Source organism: Haliotis rufescens, unplaced genomic scaffold, assembly GCF_023055435.1.
Source record: "Haliotis rufescens isolate VD_foot unplaced genomic scaffold, xgHalRufe1.0.p SCAF_1, whole genome shotgun sequence".
In the NCBI taxonomy this organism is placed as follows: domain Eukaryota; kingdom Metazoa; phylum Mollusca; class Gastropoda; order Lepetellida; family Haliotidae; genus Haliotis; species Haliotis rufescens.
In genome coordinates this window covers 65,904,483-65,925,768 of record NW_025963779.1, presented here as the reverse complement: position 1 = coordinate 65,925,768, position 21,286 = coordinate 65,904,483, and the positions used below count along the sequence as shown (strand labels likewise).

Here is a 21,286-nt window from a genome sequence, read left to right as displayed (position 1 = left end):
CTACCACGTGGCAACGAGCACGGTAGGAATTGTTTGACAACATGCAAATATCAAGATAATAGTGTCTTGAAACTGGCAAAGGTAATGCTGTGGCCGTTATGACTGTTTTCATGGCCGTTTTGCCTTTAGGTTGTGGCCGACTTTTTTCTGTGGCCGTTTTGACTTTACCATTTGTGGCCGTTCTGAAATGAGGCCGTTTTAACCTGCTCCTACACCCATGAGCGCAACATCGGACATTGAGTTTGACCAGAGCGGTAAAGAAGAGAACCAGATGTCTAATCAGGTCAGCAGAAGGCATGACCTGCAGGAAGAGCTGGAATCCCTTCACTTTCTCAAGCGTGTTTGTGACACTCAAGTATACTTAGACCTGGAGGATGGTTCCTCTTATTTTCTTGCGCAGCAGCCTTCTCTATTTTCAATATTTACCAGCAAATTATAATGTTTATGTCGTTTCCTGTCAACGTTAGAATTGATAACGTTCTTAACAGAACCCTGTCTTTCCCAACAGTCACATATGTAGTTGCAGTTTCATTAAGCGCTCGCATATTGCACATTATTCCAATGTTGCACCGATACATAGATTTTGACGAGAATGTGTCTGATGTTGACCTAACCAAAGTTGAGCAAAGCCCTGTGTATTCTCTGAGAGGGATCATGTGCATGTGCATTCCAGCAAACCATGCTGGATAAATTGAAATAAATTATCATTGAGCAGGATGATTTACGACCCGTGAAGATCAGGGGTAGAATAGGTCTTCAGCAACGCATGCTTGCCGTAAAAGGCGACTATGCTTGTCGTAAGAGGCGATTAACGGGATCGGGTGGTCGGGCTCGCTGACCTGGTTGATGCATGTCATCGTATCCATATTGCCTGGATCGATGCTCATGATGTTAATCACGGATTGTCTGGTTCAGACTCGATTACTTACAGATCGCTGTCTTGTAGCTGGAATATTGGTGAGTGCGGCGTTAAACAACAAACAAAAAAGCAAACAAAGCAAACCGAGCCTGGTGCACTGTATGACCAGGAAGATCACCAAAACATGCGACTAACAGGGATAAAATAGATGGAACAGTAATGTTCACCCACGCAGTGAAAACGGTTGTGGTGCTTGTTACATCCGAACTTACGTTCCCACATGATTGTAGTCGCATATATGTGTTCAACATTAGTTTTCGTTTTGGCACGTGGTCCCGTTATCAGGTAAAGCTGAGTAACGTTGAATGGATGACCGGCAGCTTGACTGCTGAGCGTTCCCCAAGAAGACCCGGGTTAGAAATGGTCTTCAGCATCCCATGCTTGTCGCAACAGACGAATAACGGATTCAGGTGGTCAGCCTCTGACTTGATTGCGTAGGTTGATGCGTTGGATATGCCATTCACTGGATTGACTCGATTATTTACAGACCTCCGTCACATAGAAGGAATATTTCCGAGTGCGACATTAAACAAACAAACAAAAACAAAAAAAAGCTCAAGTTAATCTTTGAGATGGGTACTATTAACATCTATGAGGGTCTCTGCCATATGAGGTAAAATATTTCTTTCTTTTACAACCAATGTTTCTCTGTTTGCCCGAAATCCTGGAAGTGATCATTGACTGCGCCTTGTGATGAACACACCTACTGTTTAGAGACAATATCATTTGAAAAGTGACGTCATGGGTAGGATGTGCAATGTAACATACCTCGTTAAATTATATTTTTGGGGAAACAGCAGTCAATGTTTATTCCAAGTACTAAGTGTCAGATCAACTCAATATGATACAATCCCTGTGAAGATGCGTGTTGCAATTGGTCTTCAGTGTCCCATGCTTGTCGTAAGAGGCGATAGGTTGTCAGGCTCGCTGACTTGGTTGATGCATATCATCGTATCATAGTTGCGTTGATCACTGGATTGTCTGGTCCAGACTCGATTTTTTAGACGCCTTCATATTGCTGGAATAATGCTGAGTAGTACAAACTGATACTACGTGTTGTATGGATTATCATGCAAGAGGTTCTTTATGTATGTATGTTATCATGGCAACACATTAGTGCATAACGATTACATCTATCAATGATCTTACCGCAATGTTGTTGTAGATTTCCGCCCACACTCCTGAGGTGCCACTCTTGTGGCTGAGATTAGAATAGCTTTAGCTTCTAGTCTTCAGCACTTTATGGGTATCGGTAAAAAGGTGTGTTGAGGTCAACCTGGTCGTGTATTAACTGAACACTCTCCCGTGTATATCAAATATGTTAGCTAATCACCATAACAAAACATCTGTATTTCTGCTATGAAAAGAAACAAACTTTAATTGATAATATGTTTTGATAATTCTTTCAACTCATTTCTCAACATGAAAACTAATAATGCGTATCTGTAATACAAGCATAATGTTATTTCCAAAATATATCCAGATATATATATCTCAGCCCTCAGCCTAAATTGGATCTACAACGGAGCTGTTGTATCTCAGCTCTACTACCTCCGACCACATGGAGAAACAGCTGGGATATGAGATTCTGGACCTGTTCTGTGACATTGGCGGTGCTCTTGGGCTGTTGCTTGGTGCCAGTATACTGACAGTGTTGGAAGTGTTTGATTTCATGCGTGTTACTGCATTATCGTCTGTGACTGAAAGTGCCAAGACTGTCATAGGAAATTGTTATAATTAAAAGAAATCTAACTTTTAATTTGCAAATATGTATTCTCAAATATGTACTCAAAGGCAAATGTTACCTTGACGCATTCAAAATAGACGTAAACTATGTACAAATTATTTCATTCAAAGGGGAATGGTTGCCGATATACGGGGATGGGCGTGATGAAGTTCCTAATGCGTTGATATGGAATTCCGAAGGCGTCCTACACCTACATGTATACCAATTTCCATGTCATCTCCCACTGATTAATTGCTTTATGGGATTTTACGTTAGGCTGTCCTGTTGGACAAAGCAACACATCCACATGTTGTTTTGCAGATACTGCTGTAACACTCTGTCCATTCGGGTTCTGGTATTGATTTAGAGATTTCTTAGAGACTATATTTTCAGGATATACATGTCAAAAGAACAAATATTTTGGTTTGAAAACCCTGAAACGAATTTCGTTTTCCACAACATTTTCTTGAGCAAATTGCCATGACGACCCCGTAAATGTTATTAAACTCAACGCTCTTTGAGTTTAATGCAACCCAATTATGAACCTATGTCATTTGTAGCGTTTTTCCGTCAAATGTAGTGTTGCATTCAATGACTTTGTAAATTATCAATTCATTTAATAATGATTACATTGTGCAGGCACTAACATCATGTTGCGTGAATTAAAAACAAAATTCACACGTACATAAGTAGCTTCTCCTCGAACAAACTGAAACGAGATAAATACTCCCATATTTAAAGATGTTCCTACACGAATATCAACACGGTCTCTACGGTTGCCATGACGGAAAACAAGTACAATTTGATATACTTGTAAATAGGTAGACTGTAGTGGGGTTTAACATAAACGTTCCTTTTTGGAACTTTGATATTACTTTTTGCAATGCATATGCAAACATGTCTAAAAGAATTGTGGACCCATAAGTCTGTTGTGCCTTCCTTTCCGTGCTATGTTATGGCCATTATTTAACCTTTGTCAATTTGTCACATATATTGCTGAAATACAAACAGGAAAAACTTCAGTAATAGTGTCAGTGGTTTTATTAAAAGTGTTTGATGTTATCAATAGAAAGTGGTGGTTGGTGTTGTTTGAAGTTTAACTCTAGTATAAAAAGTGTTGCACAGTTATGTTTTTTCATCAAAATTCTGCCTTTTATTCCCTATGAAATCAGTTTCGGCAGGTATTCCAGATTGATTATTTTATGGCGTTGACGTTGAGAAAAGTATTGTTAAATCTTTCATTACGTTGATCCAATTTTTTGGTCAGGGCCAAACATTTGATACTCTGGGAGTGGGGCCCTAATAGTGTTTGACCCCTCCTTTCAGGGAACAAAATTGCTTTTTATGAAACAGCTGCAAAGGAATCCAGCCTTATCAAAAACCGTATGGCTTGGCCTTCTGCAATTACAAAACATTGTTACTTTGGCGTTAGTATTGAATGCATGACTGTATTACATTGTGTGACGTATTAGCTTTAGTATAGGACTACACAGCTAGTATTTTGAAACAGCCCAACCATCGTATGTTCCCTAAATCAACTAACTTACCTTGGGAAAATGTTGTGTGTATTACCCATCTGATGATTGGACTAAAAACTAGAAAGTTTCTTGCTTCTTTTTAACTTTGCAAAAAACGTTGTATGCACATTTGGCCCGTTGCCGCCTCCTGTCTGTTGTGCCTATAGATACATGGTGTTGGGTTAAAATATATATATGATATATAGAACAATCTCCAGTGATGTCTTTGTTCTCCGACGGGGATATCTTGTATTGGTAGTGCTGACATAAAAATGTTATGGGTGTATTAACCGTTCTTAAACTATTTCCCGTTCCATGGATTCAAACACTTAGATTTCGCTAATTGTACGATCACTTCGGCCTTATGAACAGTGGGAATGTTTCCGAAGTCATATTTAGATCGTTATTCTCACTGGTACTGTGTAATTAAAATGTTGTCTATATTGTTTCTTTGTGTTATTATAAACTACCACGTGAGGCAATAGCTGTATGATTCATACACTTTACATTTTTACAATTGAAAAGCGACATAAAATTTGAAATTTGACATAAAAGCGACAAAATCCCTTCCATATTCGCAAGGCATGTCTGCTTAAAGCAGAATCGATTGTACGATTCCGACTATATCATGAACTCGTTGCACCTGCGAAATTGACTTGGAGCTGGTCCGCTGGTCTTATATATAAAGGACGAACAATTCAACTCTAAGCCAGTTTGGGATAATTGTCCCTTTGATGCCTGTTTTAAATCTCATAAAAACCTCTGACGTATTTAATCCTTTACAAGAACGTTTGGCTATGATATTGATGTGACCATCTTACTTTAGAACAACGTCAGAAGAAATGGAGCAACTAACTTGACTAAACTAACAAAATTAAACTTACTCACGACATTGACCTTCCATAAATATGCCATTGAGCTTTGACAGGTCTTGTCAGATCCTTGCTTATATCAAATTTCATGTCTGTACAAGTAATGGTGCCTTAGAATTTTACAGTGATTTGAGGTGAGGTGAGGTGAGGTGAAATGGGGTTTAACGTCGCGTCCAAGATTATTGCACTTATATAGCGACGTGCATGTACGTGTGTGTGTGTGTGTGTGTGTGTGTGTGTGTGTGTCTGCTTGTACTAGTCCGGACTGATGCCGATTTATAGTGCTAGCCCACTGAAATACCATGCCGCAGTTTAACATGAATACCCCACTCAGACACAGTATACTGACTCCGAGCCGACCAGTCCTTGTTTTAGCCCCTTAATGCCGAGCGCCAGACAAGGTGACCACGGTGGCGATCACAGTGATTTGACATTCTGCCACAAAACCTGAACAGGGACCATGATCATTGAATCTTCATGACCGAAACTGAAACCTTAATTTGTTATATGGCATTAGCGATTGTTTTGGGTTTATTTGCAGGGATTGTCAGTGGCAGCAAATGACCGAGGCTCACGTAAAACATCGAGTGCTGTAGTGGCCGACCTGCAGCGGATGTTTGATTGAAAGATACATCCTTTGAGCTTTGTTAACAAACGTGACAGACTTCATCGTCGACAGGTTCCATGGTGTGACAGTGACTAGAAGGTCCGCTTTACCTTAAAAGTGAGTGAGTGATTTGGGTTTACCGCCGCTTTTAACAGTATTCCAGTTATATCGCGGCGTATCATCTTAAAGTAGGAGGAAAGCCCGAAGTGATGCAGGTTTCAGACGTTTACCACTTCGGTGATACCCACGACTACGGGTATGGTGCTGACAAACCTAAAAAACAAAATCGGGGCGAACAGGGATTCGAACCCACAATCATAGGTTTCTGGCGTGCCCAAGGGACGCAACTCTGCACAGTGAACCGCGGCGCCTTAGACGATTGGGCCACCCGTGCCCCCTTACATTAAAAAAGCGACAAGATGTAGGTTCGAGGCATTTTTCCACCTAACTTATCTATATGGAAACACCCAATTCTTGCCAGGTTCCAACACTATCCCGGAGCACGCGAACACGTGCCTCTTCAAGATATTCGACAGTGACAACTTCTGGACACTCGACAGTGCACTGACTTATGTTATGAGGCCTGCTACTTATTGCTGCTGCATATTCATTGATCTTGTTTGGTTTACTGATTTCACAATTTATTTCTATTCTAACCTTTTAAGGTTAACCTCTGCTTTTCAATTGGAACTCACTTCGTAAAATAATTATGTACAAAATTAATAAATAGAGGTTATCACGCAGGTGTGGTTGGGGATGGTAAATATCCTGCATTAGGATTAAACATTGTATTTAGCGAGCCTTGGCTCCAACGGCTCCAACGGATATCGTTTTTATCCGTTGGCTTTATCCTGCCGAGAAACCTGCCCATTATATGATTAATGAAAGTATTTAATACTGTTTACTGGATGCTGAAAGAAAAACAATATTAGGTGTTGAAAGGACATTTGGCACCACCTTGCAGAAAAAAGAGATGTGTCTTCACAAAACAACAATCTATTTTCTTTCAGGACGTCCAGTATGCCGAGTAAGCCATTTTGTTGCAAACCTGAGGGAAACTTATTTGTTCCGGGATTTTCTGTAACAGATGCTTTTGCACAATAGTTCCACGCTCCTGGCCCTGAATATCAAAAAGATTGCTCGCTTAAAAGATGTTACATGTACAATCGTCCTTTAGTGAGTGAGAGAGTGAGTATGGTTTTACGTCGCTTTTAGCAATATTCCAGCAAAATCACGGCGGGGGACACCAGAAATGGGCTCCACACATTGTACCCATGTCGGGAATCGAACCCGGGTCTTCGGCGTGACGAGCGAACGCTTTAATCACTAGGCTACCCGACCGCCCCTCAATCGTCCTTCAAGTAACAGTTTACTGATCCTTCTCGGGAACACGCGTTGGGGGTGAGACAACTGCACGTCGTCTGTAGTGACTCAGCCCGAGGACATACGGTAACGCCCTATCCATTGGGAACCCTGATTAGAATATGCCCCTCGGCACTGGTTCTGACAAATCAAGGATGCATGTGTTGTTGTGTCGAACTGGGACGGCTTATATATTTAGTTGGCACTACATCTGGGAAATTTGTGAAACATCCTGGGGATCAGAAGCACAGTTTACAACAAAGAGTGAGTGAGTTTCATTTTACGCCGCTTGTAGCAATATTCCAGCAATATCACGGCGGGGGACACCAGAAATGGGCTCCACACATTGTACCCATGTCGGGAATCGAACCCGGGTCTTCGGCGTGACGAGCGAACGCTTTAACCACTAGGCTACCCGACCGCCCCTAACAACAAAGAAAACTCCATCACTAACCAACATGGTGGCAGTTAACCACCTCAACCTAACCACCGGAACTTGAAGTTCCTTGTGTTGGAAAACAGCACCATCAGTTCACGTTCTGCATGTGTTGATTATACCCAAAGAAATTTGATTTGCCATCTGGTCAAACACATTTTCTGTTAAGGAAATCAGAGTTGAATTTACACGTGTAATCAATTTTCCAATTAAAAAGGATTGGTGTAACATGCAAAGCCTGAATAAAAGAAGTATTTGAAAATATTTTTTCCATAAAACAACCCCATTTCTAGATTATTAAATGGTCAGTCCCAGCGGAAGCAGCCACTTTATTTATATAAGTGGGAGTACTTCCTGAATTCTTTTTCCATCATCAGCAAAGATATGAATGTTTGACCACCCACCCGTAACCCACTTATTGGACAATTCATATATTTGAAGCAATACTATGCCATAGTACTTTGCTTTGTGTGTGAAACCCGAACCCACTACACGAAGAAATGTATTTTTCCTAATGGACTGCTATTATTGCTAATTGGTTAAAATAATGGTAATGTGAGTAAACCGTCAGCCCATTTGCTATGTCCACATGGAACCTCTGTGTATTGAAAACCCGCTACAAAACAAGTCGTATAAATTGACAGGTTTATGTATCAAAGGGTTGCCCACAATCAGCAGAGATTCATTTCACAGATGTAACTACATTTCCTATTACTTAAATAATACGCCAGTGAATACACAAACGCCAGAGAATAACAAGACTCCATTATCCACAGAAATAGATCATTCCATTAAGCACAAAAGTTAAAACAGAGGTACAGATTGTATGAATGGATCATTAAGTAAATGTTGCATAGATATAGTGCCAATTTATTTTCTAGTGCTCACATAGGCATGCAAGGACACAGAGCAAAATGTTCTTATGCTTCTAGTGTGCTGATATGACACTAAAGGATCAACTACCTTGACGAACACATCTACTCTCTGACAATGAGACGCAAGAAAGCATTACACGAGATGGTGACTGTGCAGGGACTCACCCAAGTATGTGACACAAGTTCCAATATTCTAAGACGTGGAGTCTGGCTCCTCATCTTTTGTGGCGCACTTGCCTTCACGACGTTCAACATCTACAAGCAAATATCGTTATATCTGTCTGCACCTGTCAACGTGAGAGTGGATCAGATCTTTGACAACATCCTTTTGTTTCCAACCATAACAATCTGTAATAACAACTACGCTAAGGGTTCACTGCTTGATATTTTTGGACTGGACCATGTAATTCCAGCGGTGTTTCCTTATACTGACTTTGATGAACAATTACCAAATGTTAACCTAAGTCAGCTGGACTTGTCTGCCATATATGTTGACGGACAACTATCATTCAACTTGGGACACACCATTGAAGAAGCTATTGTTAAGGTAGGTAGTACAGTACACTTGTGTAACAAAAAGGAATAACATGATAATTTCAAAGGTGGTCACATATGGCAATTTGGTGTGTACCTTTATTCATGCATACATTTCGTGCTTAAGATGTATATTTGGCGCCATGTCCACAAGTTGAGCTGCATCCTACAAAACCCTTACGACTGATATATTAATTCAAGACAAGACAAGACAATTTATTCAGTACAGAGGCCAGTGGCATATTAGTTGACGGACAACAAGCATTAAACTTTGGACACGTCATTGAAGGAGCTATTGTTAAGGTAGGTAGTACGCTACGCCTGTGCAATGGGAAGGGTTGTGGTTCTGTGTGTCAATGTATATAATTAGTGCCTAAGATATACGTCCAAAGGGCTTGCTGCATCCTGAACCACACTATCTGTCTCTCGATTGTTCTAATATAGTCTCTTACATCTTGAAAACTACTATGGCTGGATATTCGAGATCAATAAATATAGCTACAGTAAACTACGGTTATAACGAACTCAAAGGGACTACTAATTTTAGTTCGCTATAACCGTAATTCGTTATAAGCATATACACAGCATAACTACAGCATATAGTCGGGACCAAAAAGTTAGTTCGTTATATCCGTTAGTTCGTTATAAGCGTGTTCGTTATAACCGTAGTTTACTGTACATTGTACAATTCGATGATGAATGCAAATATTGTCCTTTGTAGAATCTATTTATCATAATGAAGTGTTTTACCATTTCATTAAGAAGACTAGCATTACTATATTCTTATGTAACATAATGTCCAATGTAACATAGGGAGTATACTAAACATTTACTATACTTAAAAGCTAATACAATATACACTATAGTAAATACACTTTATTTCAAATAATATACCTATTTTCAGTATGGTTCTTGGTAAATGTGGAAGAGTCCCTCTCCAGTGAAATAGTGCGTCTTAGTCAAAATGGTTACCGTACAAGTGTTATCAGATATAATACCCATATAAAAATATACTTTTCCCGTTCGGTTATGGATTTGCGTGGATAGCCTAAGATGTTGAAAATATAAACAGATTTATATTCATTTTTAAGAACAGAATTTTTGATAGCAAGACTGGATTACCGGCAGGTCCAATTCATCAAAGTATAGGTACAATGTACGGTTTAAGTAGCTGTTTACTTAAAGTCTGATTTGACATCATTTAAATTCAGTAACTTTGGGTTAGCTGTAAAAAACTGGTAGATACACAAATATTGAATATTACACATTTTGTAAAGAAAAATAATCAGTTATCTACTGATGATGAATTTCATTTTACGTTTATTTGTCGTATGTAAAACGTATTAAGAGAAATTTATCTAAGCAATCATCTACCACATGTAAATGATAATGATCAATCTACCTATTATCTTGTAAATCTATTGGTATCTACAAAGAATAAATTATTGTGTACTGTTGGCCTGTATCTTTATTAAGTACATCAGTTAAAGAAAGTTGAACCTGTCATATAACTTGTACAACTGTGTTCTTAATATCCACAAAATGTAAACCACAACAAGCATGCGTCTCTAAATTGTATTAAATGACTGCATTAGTTTGTTTGTGTGTTTGTTGTTTAACGCCGCACGCCGCAATATTCCAGCTGTATGACGGCGATCTGTAAGGAATCGAGTCTGGACCAGACAATCCAGTGATTGACATCATGAGCTTCGATCTACGCAATTGGAATACGATGACATTCATCAACCAAGTCAGCAAGCCTGCCCACCCGATCCCGTTAGTCGCCTCTTACGACAAGCAATCATGGCATTTGGCCTTTATATTGAATAAATTTAAATCTGTCTGTCTGTCTGTCTGTCTGTCTGTCTGTCTAAACATATATACCCACAGTACAAATCCCTTCATAATATGCCAATAAGAAGTCAGAATGCAGGAAACGCAAAAGAGAAAATGTTGTCCTTGGACATCATGTATTATTAACATACCATACCTATGAATCAAACAATGGTGATACATTTAACGGGAAACAGTAAAATATATGTTAACATTTAACACCTCTGTACTCAATGGAACTTTCTTAAATTGATCGGGTGGTCAGGCTCAGTTGTTGATAGCGTGTTGTGGTACCCATAGTAGATCATTGTTCATAATGTCAATCACTGGATTGTCTGATGCAGGCTAGATTTAGAGGCCACAGTCATATGACAGAATACAGCTTTAGCCAACAAACAAACAATTTTGTTAGGAAATATGTTTGTCTGGTGGGTGCTACTGGCAGAACAGGACGTGCCTACCGTCTTGCGAACACCTGGTGTCATCACTGGTTTCAGCAGAGATTACACATGAATAGGGAAAGGCATTTTCGGATGTGTTTTTCAACAGGGACCAATTCATATTGTCTTAATCTCTATGTTGCATTTGACTCCCTGTGGAGTGTGTTTCAGTAGATATTTGAAACTGACCATTCTCTGGCGTTGACATGTTGAATGCATCACATAGAAAACATGCAAACGAACCTGATGCATGTTCTGCTCAGATGTGTTACCACTGCCCAAAACAACCTCATCATTGTCATGACACAAATTTAGGAGCAATGGTACAGGTCTCTTACAGTGAGGTGTATACTGGCGAATGGCAGTGGAAGTTAGATTATCTCCGAACAAGGGGGGCGGTCGGTCGGGTAGCCTAGTGGTTAAAGCGTTCGCTCGTCACGCCGAAGATCCGGGTTCGATTCCCGACATGGGTACAATGTGTGAAGCCCATTTCTGGTGTCCCCCGCCGTGATAATGCTGGAAAATTTCTAAAAGCGGCGTAAAACCAAATTCACTCACTCCGAACAAGGGTGATCTTATCGACATAACGCTTAACACATAACAATTAAAATGGTATTTGCTCCTGTCTCATGTGCAGAAACAACCGGAATCCAAGTCTTTGCTCACAAAACATGTTTCTCGAACAAAGCGATGTTAATCAGTCATGAATAATGTCATGACTGCAACGTGATATTAATTCATTTAAGGAATAGTTTGACGCAACTGCCTTGAACACTCGTGTACTTCATATTGTATTATACACACATATTAGGACACAATCTACAGTAATGGATTATATCGGACGGAGTTTGTACAGGCACTCCGTTTCCTCATTTTGACTGACCTGGAAATACCTATGATAGGGTGCCCTAGGCACTGGAATTAGGCTACATGTCTATTATTTAATTACCCTGAATATTATTCTTTCTATGACAGGGGCATGAGTGGTCCAGCAATTTGTTATACATAGTCCCGGAGATATTCTGAGAGCCAATGATGTTTTGTTCGAATCCTCAATTCGCTCTGATTATGATCCTTGGTATGTCAGCACTATACCTTTTCTTTAGGGTTTCGCCAAGGTGGTGAATGTCTAAGACCTGTGTCACTTAAGCCTTTCAATCAACACTGAGCTTACATGCCATAATATACTATCACAGCAGTATTCACTCAGTCTTACTCTCGTAACTTCATGTCTGCACAATGCCCCTTAGACTAACATTTAGTCTCTGAAATCCTATATTACACAATATCCTTCTTGACTCCCTATGATGATTGCTTTTGTATGCGTCTCTAGATTTTGTTTTTCATAAAATAAATATATTCCACGGCCATGGTGCAGGACTAAATGCCCCTTTGCATCGTAGGATTTTCCGAGGAAGAACTGGCTCCAAGCAGCTCATGTTTGTTGTAATGGCGGACGACACCATTATCGTGTACTCACGATGTACGACGTGGCTGATTGCAATGCAATCTTACCACAACGGCATGGGTCGTTGCCTTAACTCCCTGGCACGCATCTGACTAGCTTTACTGATGCCTTGAATGTAACCCTGATCCCACCACCATTGAGCAACATCCATATGACGTTCTTTATATCTTAGTGGAAAGAGCAAGATCGATTGTAGCTCAAAATTTGTGAACTGTAGACACCAAAGGCTGGAGCTGCTTGGCCATTGCTCGACATAACGGGAACGTTGACAATTGGAAACGTGTAGCTATCCCAAATACAGTCTTGTCGAGAGATTTTTGTCACTCTTAATCTTTATGCATAGATGTAAATATGAAACAGATAAGACCGTTTCACTGGGCCTTTTTTCAGGTAGACAAATCAGTTGAAGGGAAATGACTATTTACCATTATTGAACGATATCATATCGATATACACGATGCTTGTGGGACCGCCTCCGTATTCTTGTGGTAGAGCGTCCGCTCGGAGAGCGGAAGGTCCGGGGTTCGATCCCCGGCCGCGTCATACCACAAGACGTTAAAAGATGGTACTTGTTGTTACCTTGTCTGGCGCTCGGCATTAAGGGTCTAAAACAAGGACTAGTCGGCTCGGAGTCAGTATACTGTGTCTGAGTGGGGTATTCATGTTAAACTGCGGCATGGTATCTCAGTGAGCTAGCACTATAAATCGGCATCAGTCCGGACTAGTACAAGCAGCCACAACACACACACACACACACACGTGCATGCACGTCGTTATATTAGTGCAATGATCTTGGACGCGACGTTAAAGCCAATTTCACCTCACCTCACGAAGCTTGTGAATGTCATGTCAACATGATACATGTTTGATGAAACTATATGTCAACCATATTTAAACATAATTACTTTCAGTGTGACTGGGAGTCAGCGCCTTGTGGACAAGACGACTTTATCTACAAAGAAACTGATCTGGGCAAATGTTTTACATATAACGGTAAGGATAATGTTTTTACTGAAATCATGCTTCAGTCATAACTTTTAAGTCACATTAGCGTCTTGAGACTATATGTAATGACCATAGCCTTCTTCACTGTAAACAATGTTATTTATTTCTGAGTGTGTGTGTGTGTGTGAGTATGGTTTAATGCAACTTTTAGCAATTTTCCAGTACTATCATAGGGGTGGACACCAGAAATGTGGGGAGGTTTTGGTTGCTTGTTGTTAAACGCCGCACTCGGTCTGTAAATAATCGAGTCTGGATCAGACAATTCAGTGAGTGTCGATCCACGAAACTGGGATACGATTACATGAATCAACCAAATCAGCGACCCTGACGACCAGATCTCGTTAGTAGTCCCATTTTAAGTCGGATTTTATGTCGGCGTAATGAACACAACCATTGGGCTTCCCAGCGGACCCAATTTTGAAAAACCCACACTGATTGCCATTTCCTGACCAACGGCTTTTAAAATGAAATGAAATTTGGTATACTATGAACAGATGTGAAGTAATTGTTATCGTCTTATATCATATTGTTGAAATGATAACAATGTCATAAATTATTAAACCTCAAATTTATTACTTGCCTTTTCATGATCACACATGTATCGCCCGGTGAGCTACACTGCCGTACACATTATAGTTTATTCAAAATTGACGTTTTTTGGTATGGCACTGTATTTCTTGAAAACATTCCTGATGTCTGTGAGAGCCTAAAACCGGGATGCCTTCAAGTAACTGGAGAGGGCACGGATGGCCCAGTCGTCTCAGGAGCCGCGATTCGCTGTGCAGAGTTGCGTTCCTTGGGCACGCCAGTAACATATGATTGTGGGCTCGAATCCCGGTTCGCCCCGATTATGATGCTAGGGTTTGTCAGCACCATACCCGTGCTCGTGGGTTTCACCGAAGTACATGTAGTAAACGTCTGAGACCTGCATCACTTCGGGCTTTCCTCTCGCATTAAGCTGACACGCCTTGATATGACTGGAATACTGTTAAAAGCGGCGTTAAACCCAACTCACTCACTCAAGTGACTGGATCTTTTTTTCTTATAAACTAGACAAGTGATGATCCGGGTTAGAATAGGTCTTAAACGTTAAACAACAAACAAACAAACATATCTGACACACATGCTTTCTGTTGCAGTCAATGGTTCTCTGCGGTCTCGGAACTCCGGGCGTGCCCATGGGCTGCGCCTCTTGCTGAATGTCCAGGAAGAGGAATACACTCGGAGTATTAACGGGTATCTTGGAACAGGTTTCATGGTGACTATCGATGAAAAGAGCTGTTGATCAATTGAGTAATAGTTACGGAAATGATCGTCCTTAAAGGACTGTCTGATTAACCTTATGATCTCTTCTGGAATTGGGTACCGTGTTATGAAACATAGCCCTCCCTCCCTTTAAACAGTGACTAACATCTCTGGTTTGTTTTGTTCATCGTTACTACCCAAGCCAGGAAGTTGTCAAAATCGACTTCCTTCCAAATGGGCATCGTTCCACAACACGAGGCCATCATTGGGCTGGCTGGTAACAGCATAATAGGTGGTGTGTTTGTCTAGTGTTTAACGCCGCACTCAGCAATAGTCCAGCTACATGACGGCCGCCAGGTCAGCAAGCCAGACCACCCAAGCATAGTCGCCTTTTACGGCAAGCATGGGTTGCTGAAGACCTGTTCTTACACGGATCTTCACGGGTGATAATAACAATAATCACGGGCAGCGTAGCAAAGCAATAGCGTTGAGATTGCTCTCTGGCATGGTACTCAGCATCATGCTGGTTACTGTGAAACTGCTTAATTGATTCTGCTTTTATTCACGGTGACAGCTATCAATATTTTCAGTAAGCAGGGCATCTCAATACAGGGACACTTGCTGCAACATACCGCGATTGAAAAGAAATATAAGCTCTCTCCTAATGCCATTTATACGAGCATGTATGATTGGTTGGTTGCTTGGTTGGTTGTTTTACGCCGCACCCAGCATTATTCCAGCTTTATGACGGCGGTCTGTAAATAATCCAGTCTGGACCACACAATCCAGAGATTAATATCATGAGCATCGATCCACGCAATTGGGATCGATGACATGCATCAACCAAGTCAGCGAGCCTGGCCACCCAATCCCCTTAGTGGCCTCTTACGACAAGCATAGTCGCCTTTTGCATGTATGCACATGGTCTGTTGTATAGTATGTGGTTCTGTTTGTTGTGTACTAAAGATTGCTGTTCACGCTCCGGAGGTGTCCCCAATCATGTCCGAGACGGGAATAGCTGTAACTCCCGGCTTCCAGCACTTCATGAGTATCGGAGTAAAGGTCAGTTTCATGTTCTGTTAATAACGGAAATTAATGCCAATTATAATCGAAAACAGTAGAACGTTGCGTCTTTTTCTCCATACTTCTATTAGTAAATCTGTAACGGGTGTTTCGGGTATATCTATTCAAATCACATAAAGTGTTGCCACTGTTGTGGTGTCTGTCATTGACGTACATGTATGCTGGTAACACCCAGGATAAGTAACTACAAGCACTGTAGGTGCTATGTTCTTTTCTGTCCATGACATCAACAGTTGTCATTTCAAAAAACCTGTTCAGTTGTATTTGTTATGGATCCTGAAAAGAACATGACATATTGTATTTGTAAATTGTTTGTATATCCTAAGTGTAAAGAACACAGAACTCAAACGTCAACACCAGAGAATAATCAGTCTCGATTATCTTCCAAAAAAGGATTTCATGGGGCTTAAAGGGTAAAATAGTGATGAAACTTTTTGAATGAATCACTGAAAAGCAGTGATGTCACCAGGTGTTCGCAAGAAGAGGAAGCGTTTCCTGCTTTACCGGTAGAACAGGCCACCCAGACAATTTTGATAAAAAAGTAAGTTTTTGGTACTCTACGCCTCATCCAGCAATACTCCTGCCATATGACGGCGGCCTGTAAACGATCGAATCTGGAACGGACAATCAAGTGATTACTATCACCAGCAATGACCCTCGTGTCAAGGCACGACACCACGTAACCAACCAAGCCACCAACATGACCACACGTACCAGCGAGTATGGAGGTCCCCTTTCCTTTTAAAGTAATAAATATGGGATAGCAAAGCGCTTGTTAGGGAGGAAACAAAATATTGGATTGGGTTAGTTAGTTTCCAAGTTCAATTTACCGTATTTCAACATACATTAAGTTACCTAACTCTACATTGAAACATTATATATGTATCTCCTATGTGGAAAGAATACAAAACGCGTTATGTAAATGATATGTAAGATAGATCTGCCCACGGGACCTAAACAAACTGCTATTATTTCGAACTGTAGGTCCACTACCGCGCCGAATCCACACGCCACTGCAAAAACTTATTTCGAAGAATGCAGTCGAATTTGTTAATAGTTTTACGTGATTTTGGAGTTCAGGTAATTGGCTTTTACCAAGAAAGTTATTTCTAAAATCTTTATTTATCTGACTGTCCAAATGAAACAAATGAAAACAGAAGAATGTAAATATACACTTAATTGCATTATGTTGTTAACTGCCGCACAAAATTCACTATTTATTATATAGGCGTATTGGGAAGTCATTCCCCTTGTTCCCACTTTCACATTTACGTACTATTCACAGTATTTAGTTTTTGCTAATATTTTAACTACACATGGAAAAACGTTTGAGTGAAAGGATAAAAAGTGCGCATCTTTGTATTTTCGTCAACTTGTAACGTGCAATGACATTCCATTAATGGTAATCCATTTAAACTGTTCGAGTTGCGAAGTGAACATAAAATCATACTAACAGACATGCTCACACACAAGGACTCTATCCTCAAACATTCTTAGTGAGGTGAAATTGGGTTTAACGTCGCGTCCAAGATTATTGCACTTATATAGCGACGTGCATGCACGTGTATGTGTGTGTGTGGCTGCTTGTACTAGTCCGGACTGATGCCGATTTATAGTGCTAGCTCACTGAGATACCATGCCGCAGTTTAACATGAATACCCCACTCAGACACAGTATACTGACTCCGAGCCGACCAGTCCTTGTTTTAGCCCCTTAATGCCGAGCGCCAGACAAGGTAACAACAAGTACAATCTTTTAACGTCTTTTTGTATGACGCGGCCCGGGATCGAACCCTGGACCATCCGCTCTCCGGGCGGACGCTCTACCACTAGACCACGGAGGCGGTCCAAACATTCTTACCACATGTATGTACAGGTAGCAGTATACTATAATGTGGGCTGCCGATGATGGACTCGCGAACACCTGGTATCATCATTATCTGATAGTGATTCGTTAACACATGTTCACGACATTTAGAATCGTACAATAATATCTGCTTTTATCAGATAGTTCTTATATTTATGGAAAGGGTTCAGTCGCTTTTATTTACGACAGTACAACTAAAAATCGAATCGCAATTTAGAACTATACTATCTTTTATTACTCGAATTTGCAGCATAATTCTTTTGAAAAATAACTATCACAATGAAGACCTGATATGATAACCTGAAGCTACATTGCATGATGTTATTTCTGTATTATGACAGAGGGTAACCGCAAAGGAGGGTGTAGGTGGCTGTGGCGAGAAGCCTCTGAAGTATTTCACAGGGAACTATTCCCGAGATTCATGCAGGAAGGAGTGTCAGATGCGTTTTATCGTCAGCATGTGTAACTGCAAGGACATTTCAAATCCAAGCGATGTTCCACTCTGCAATCCCCAGCAATACCAGGAATGTTTAGTCCCAGCTCTTCAGCAGTATCTGCAGACAGACACTGGGTGTGAAGCTGGATGTCCTGAACCATGTCAATATACCAGGTTCACCACCCAACACTCCAGCTCTCCACTGTCCAGGAACTACATTACTGAGTACACCAAGGCCAAGGGTAAGACTGAAGAGTACTGGCGGAAGAATCTTGTCATTCTGGAGATGTATTTCAGCTCTTTGGCCTACGAAAACATGGAGAAACAGCTGGGGTATGAGATCCTGGACCTGTTCTGTGACATAGGCGGAGCACTGGGGCTGTTGCTTGGTGCCAGCCTACTGACAGTGTTGGAAGTGTTTGATTTCATGTTTATTTCTGTCTTCTCGGGGGTGTTTGAAAAGAACAAAGTTAACTCCAAATAAGCATGGGTGATCGAAATGATAAAAAAACCCCAAAAAACAGGAATAATATGTATGACTGTTTTGATTTGGGCTACAGGTGGCTAATTTACTTATTTATGACAGACAGTGAAGATTTATTTTGTCAATGGACAATAAATGTCTGCCATCTATCATGAAGTGATTTATACTACTCAAAGGTTCATTTATCTTCTTTTGACATGCATGTCAAAAAGGACGTTCCAAATCAGGACATTGGCCTCTGATTGAAGTTTTACAATTTTTAGGTATATCTATAAAAGAGAGCACTCCCTTTCCCAAAACGTATCGTTTCAAATACTGAAATTAGCAACTACAAGCTTAAAATAGCCGAGCTTTTGGTCTCAGAATATTCATTCATATGTCCAAATACGTTTTGGACAAATGATCCTACCAAGAACGACTTTATATATGATAGAGAATCATGTCCGATGGAGCTACCTATTCCTTTTTCGGGTCAACACTTGACATGCCTTTGCATGCATTTGAGTCGTGTGTCTCCGGTGATGCAGGATAAGCTCACCTTTGCGCAAACACCTGCTAGCATCCCCATTTGATACTGATTCTTACGATACCAGTTAAAACTGAACTATTGTTGTACAATGTTGTTATGTTGTGAAATTGTCATTGTATCTGGTTGATGTTTCAATACATTAATTTGTTGCTTCTATCTTGATCTAACTTATCATTTCGAGTAGCGGATTGTGTTTTACTTCATTACAACATTTAGCATGAAAGACCCTTTTGTGAGGTTTTGTGAACATTCCCAGTCAGTGAGACAAGAATAGTCATAAAACGTCATCCCATTTGGCGTAAAAGGCAAAATAGTGGTGGAAACTGTATGAATGGATCACTGAAAAATCAGTGATGACGTTATGGCCAGGTGTTTGCGAAAACAGGTAAGCATGTCCTCCCCTAACGGATGTAGATCCTGATACTGACACAATTTGCATAAACAGTAAGTTCTTGTTGCCTGGAGCCGCACTGCAATACGTCGGCTGTTATGTTTCCGTTTAGAACGTTTAATATTTACAATGGTATTCAATAGGTACACGACAACCAGCGCTTACAACCTACCTAATGGGATATTACCATGTGTAAATACTTCACCGTGAGAGCTAGTTACCTCAATAAATGATATTTGGACAGGTCTACGTGATGTTTTTATTACTTTTCGCGTGTAACATGGGAGCAAATAAACTGGACAGGTCACGCACCAGGTGATAATAGCTAATGTACAATGGAGTTTATTCAGGTGTATCAGTGTCTTCAACTTACGTCAAACTGAGAATTGTTCAAATGTGCGTTCAACCCAACTAACACAGTCTTGAGTCTTGATGTAAGAGAGCTTACATGAAGAAAGATACAGTAGAAGTGAAACACATTCAGAAGAAGATCAATCTGATTTATTATGCGTATTTAATGCATTTAATTATTTTATATATCCATCATAGTTCATTGTCTAGTGTATGTACCTTAAACGTGTTGTGTATACTTGTAACGTGATATGTGATGTATATTATGATTTCAAGTATTATTTTTTTTATTGCTTAAAATAATAAAATGCAGCAAAGGGTTATGTGATCTTGGCACAGTAAGGCTATTTAGGCTCATCGTCAGCTCAGGGCCCTTGCCCCCTCTACGCGCAGTCCAGCCAGCGAATGTTCTTCCCCCAGGAAACGCTGCCTAGTCGAATCCACCCAGAACGTTTCGGAGAATGTGCACCTTCTGCATACCCAGATTGTCAGAAGGGCTGTATTTCTGGCAGCAACCCCGGGTACTCTCCCAATGTCAGTCAACAGGCTTGGATGCAAGAGTGACATTTCGTTAGCGAGGTCCGCGTGTTTGCCATGCTCTTGTCAATCACATTCGTGTCAAAAGGGACAGAGAATTGGATTTATAAAAAAAGGAGAAGATCTGGTTTGTTGGTCTGGATAGTTCTGAGACTGTATACGGGCCTATTCCAAATAATTGTATATGTATCATTTTCAATGACGCTCTGACATATCCTGGGTCGTACCATGGATGGACCTCTGTGTCAAACTACAAGCATTGCGAAGACGGTAAAGAAAGGATCGAGCCACGATGGTATGTTTGTGCCAAAGATGGGCATCCACTGACAATGTGTCGGACGGTCCCATCAAATTCATCACATAATAAACATTTCATATCAACATTTTGATGCAAAATCACACATTGACGGTTTTGAGTGGGAAGTGACTGGTCCCGAGCCGCAAACATTTGGTTCACTTTTCTGACCATGCGACTTCATCCAAGTGAAGGACTCTGTTGGGTTGCTGATCCTCTCAACACACTGCACATAAACTCGGTAGTGGTCGTTCAGAAAGCCTCTCTCAGAAGAACTGATTCTGGGCCGATTTGATATGACACTTGGCTTGCTTGACAAGCATATCTGTACCGTTCAGCAGTACAGTACCATGAACAAAATCAACATTCTTATTTAGATTTAGCAATCAACCTCCAACTTAGTATATATGACTGGACGGTGTGTGATGACACGGATAATTGAAAATGACATCAGTTTTGTCACTGACGCCACACG

At 40.6% G+C, this 21,286-nt stretch overlaps 1 protein-coding gene across 1 annotated transcript; it reads left to right on the top strand.

Annotated features, from left to right (window-relative positions):
* Positions 1-8,379: 8,379 nt before the first annotated feature.
* On the top strand, positions 8,380-18,863 carry LOC124142428 (acid-sensing ion channel 1A-like). The gene is made up of 5 exons (XM_046510891.2): positions 8,380-8,861; positions 13,501-13,582; positions 14,734-14,852; positions 15,806-15,901; positions 18,130-18,863. Exons 1-5 carry the CDS (start codon positions 8,430-8,432, stop codon positions 18,706-18,708), a joined length of 1,308 nt encoding a protein of 435 aa, XP_046366847.2. The 5' UTR covers positions 8,380-8,429; the 3' UTR covers positions 18,709-18,863.
* Positions 18,864-21,286: the final 2,423 nt, after the last annotated feature.

What these genes read in the sequence shown, in the direction of transcription:
- LOC124142428 (XM_046510891.2), top strand. Translation starts at nt 8,430, where the DNA reads ATGAGACGCAAGAAAGCATTACACGAGATGGTGACTGTGCAGGGACTC. An exon ending in CAAATGTTTTACATATAACG is followed by an intron (nt 13,583 to 14,733) that starts GTAAGGATAATG and finishes TTTCTGTTGCAG; the next exon opens with TCAATGGTTCTCTGCGGTCT. An exon ending in ATCTTGGAACAGGTTTCATG is followed by an intron (nt 14,853 to 15,805) that starts GTGACTATCGAT and finishes TGTGTACTAAAG; the next exon opens with ATTGCTGTTCACGCTCCGGA.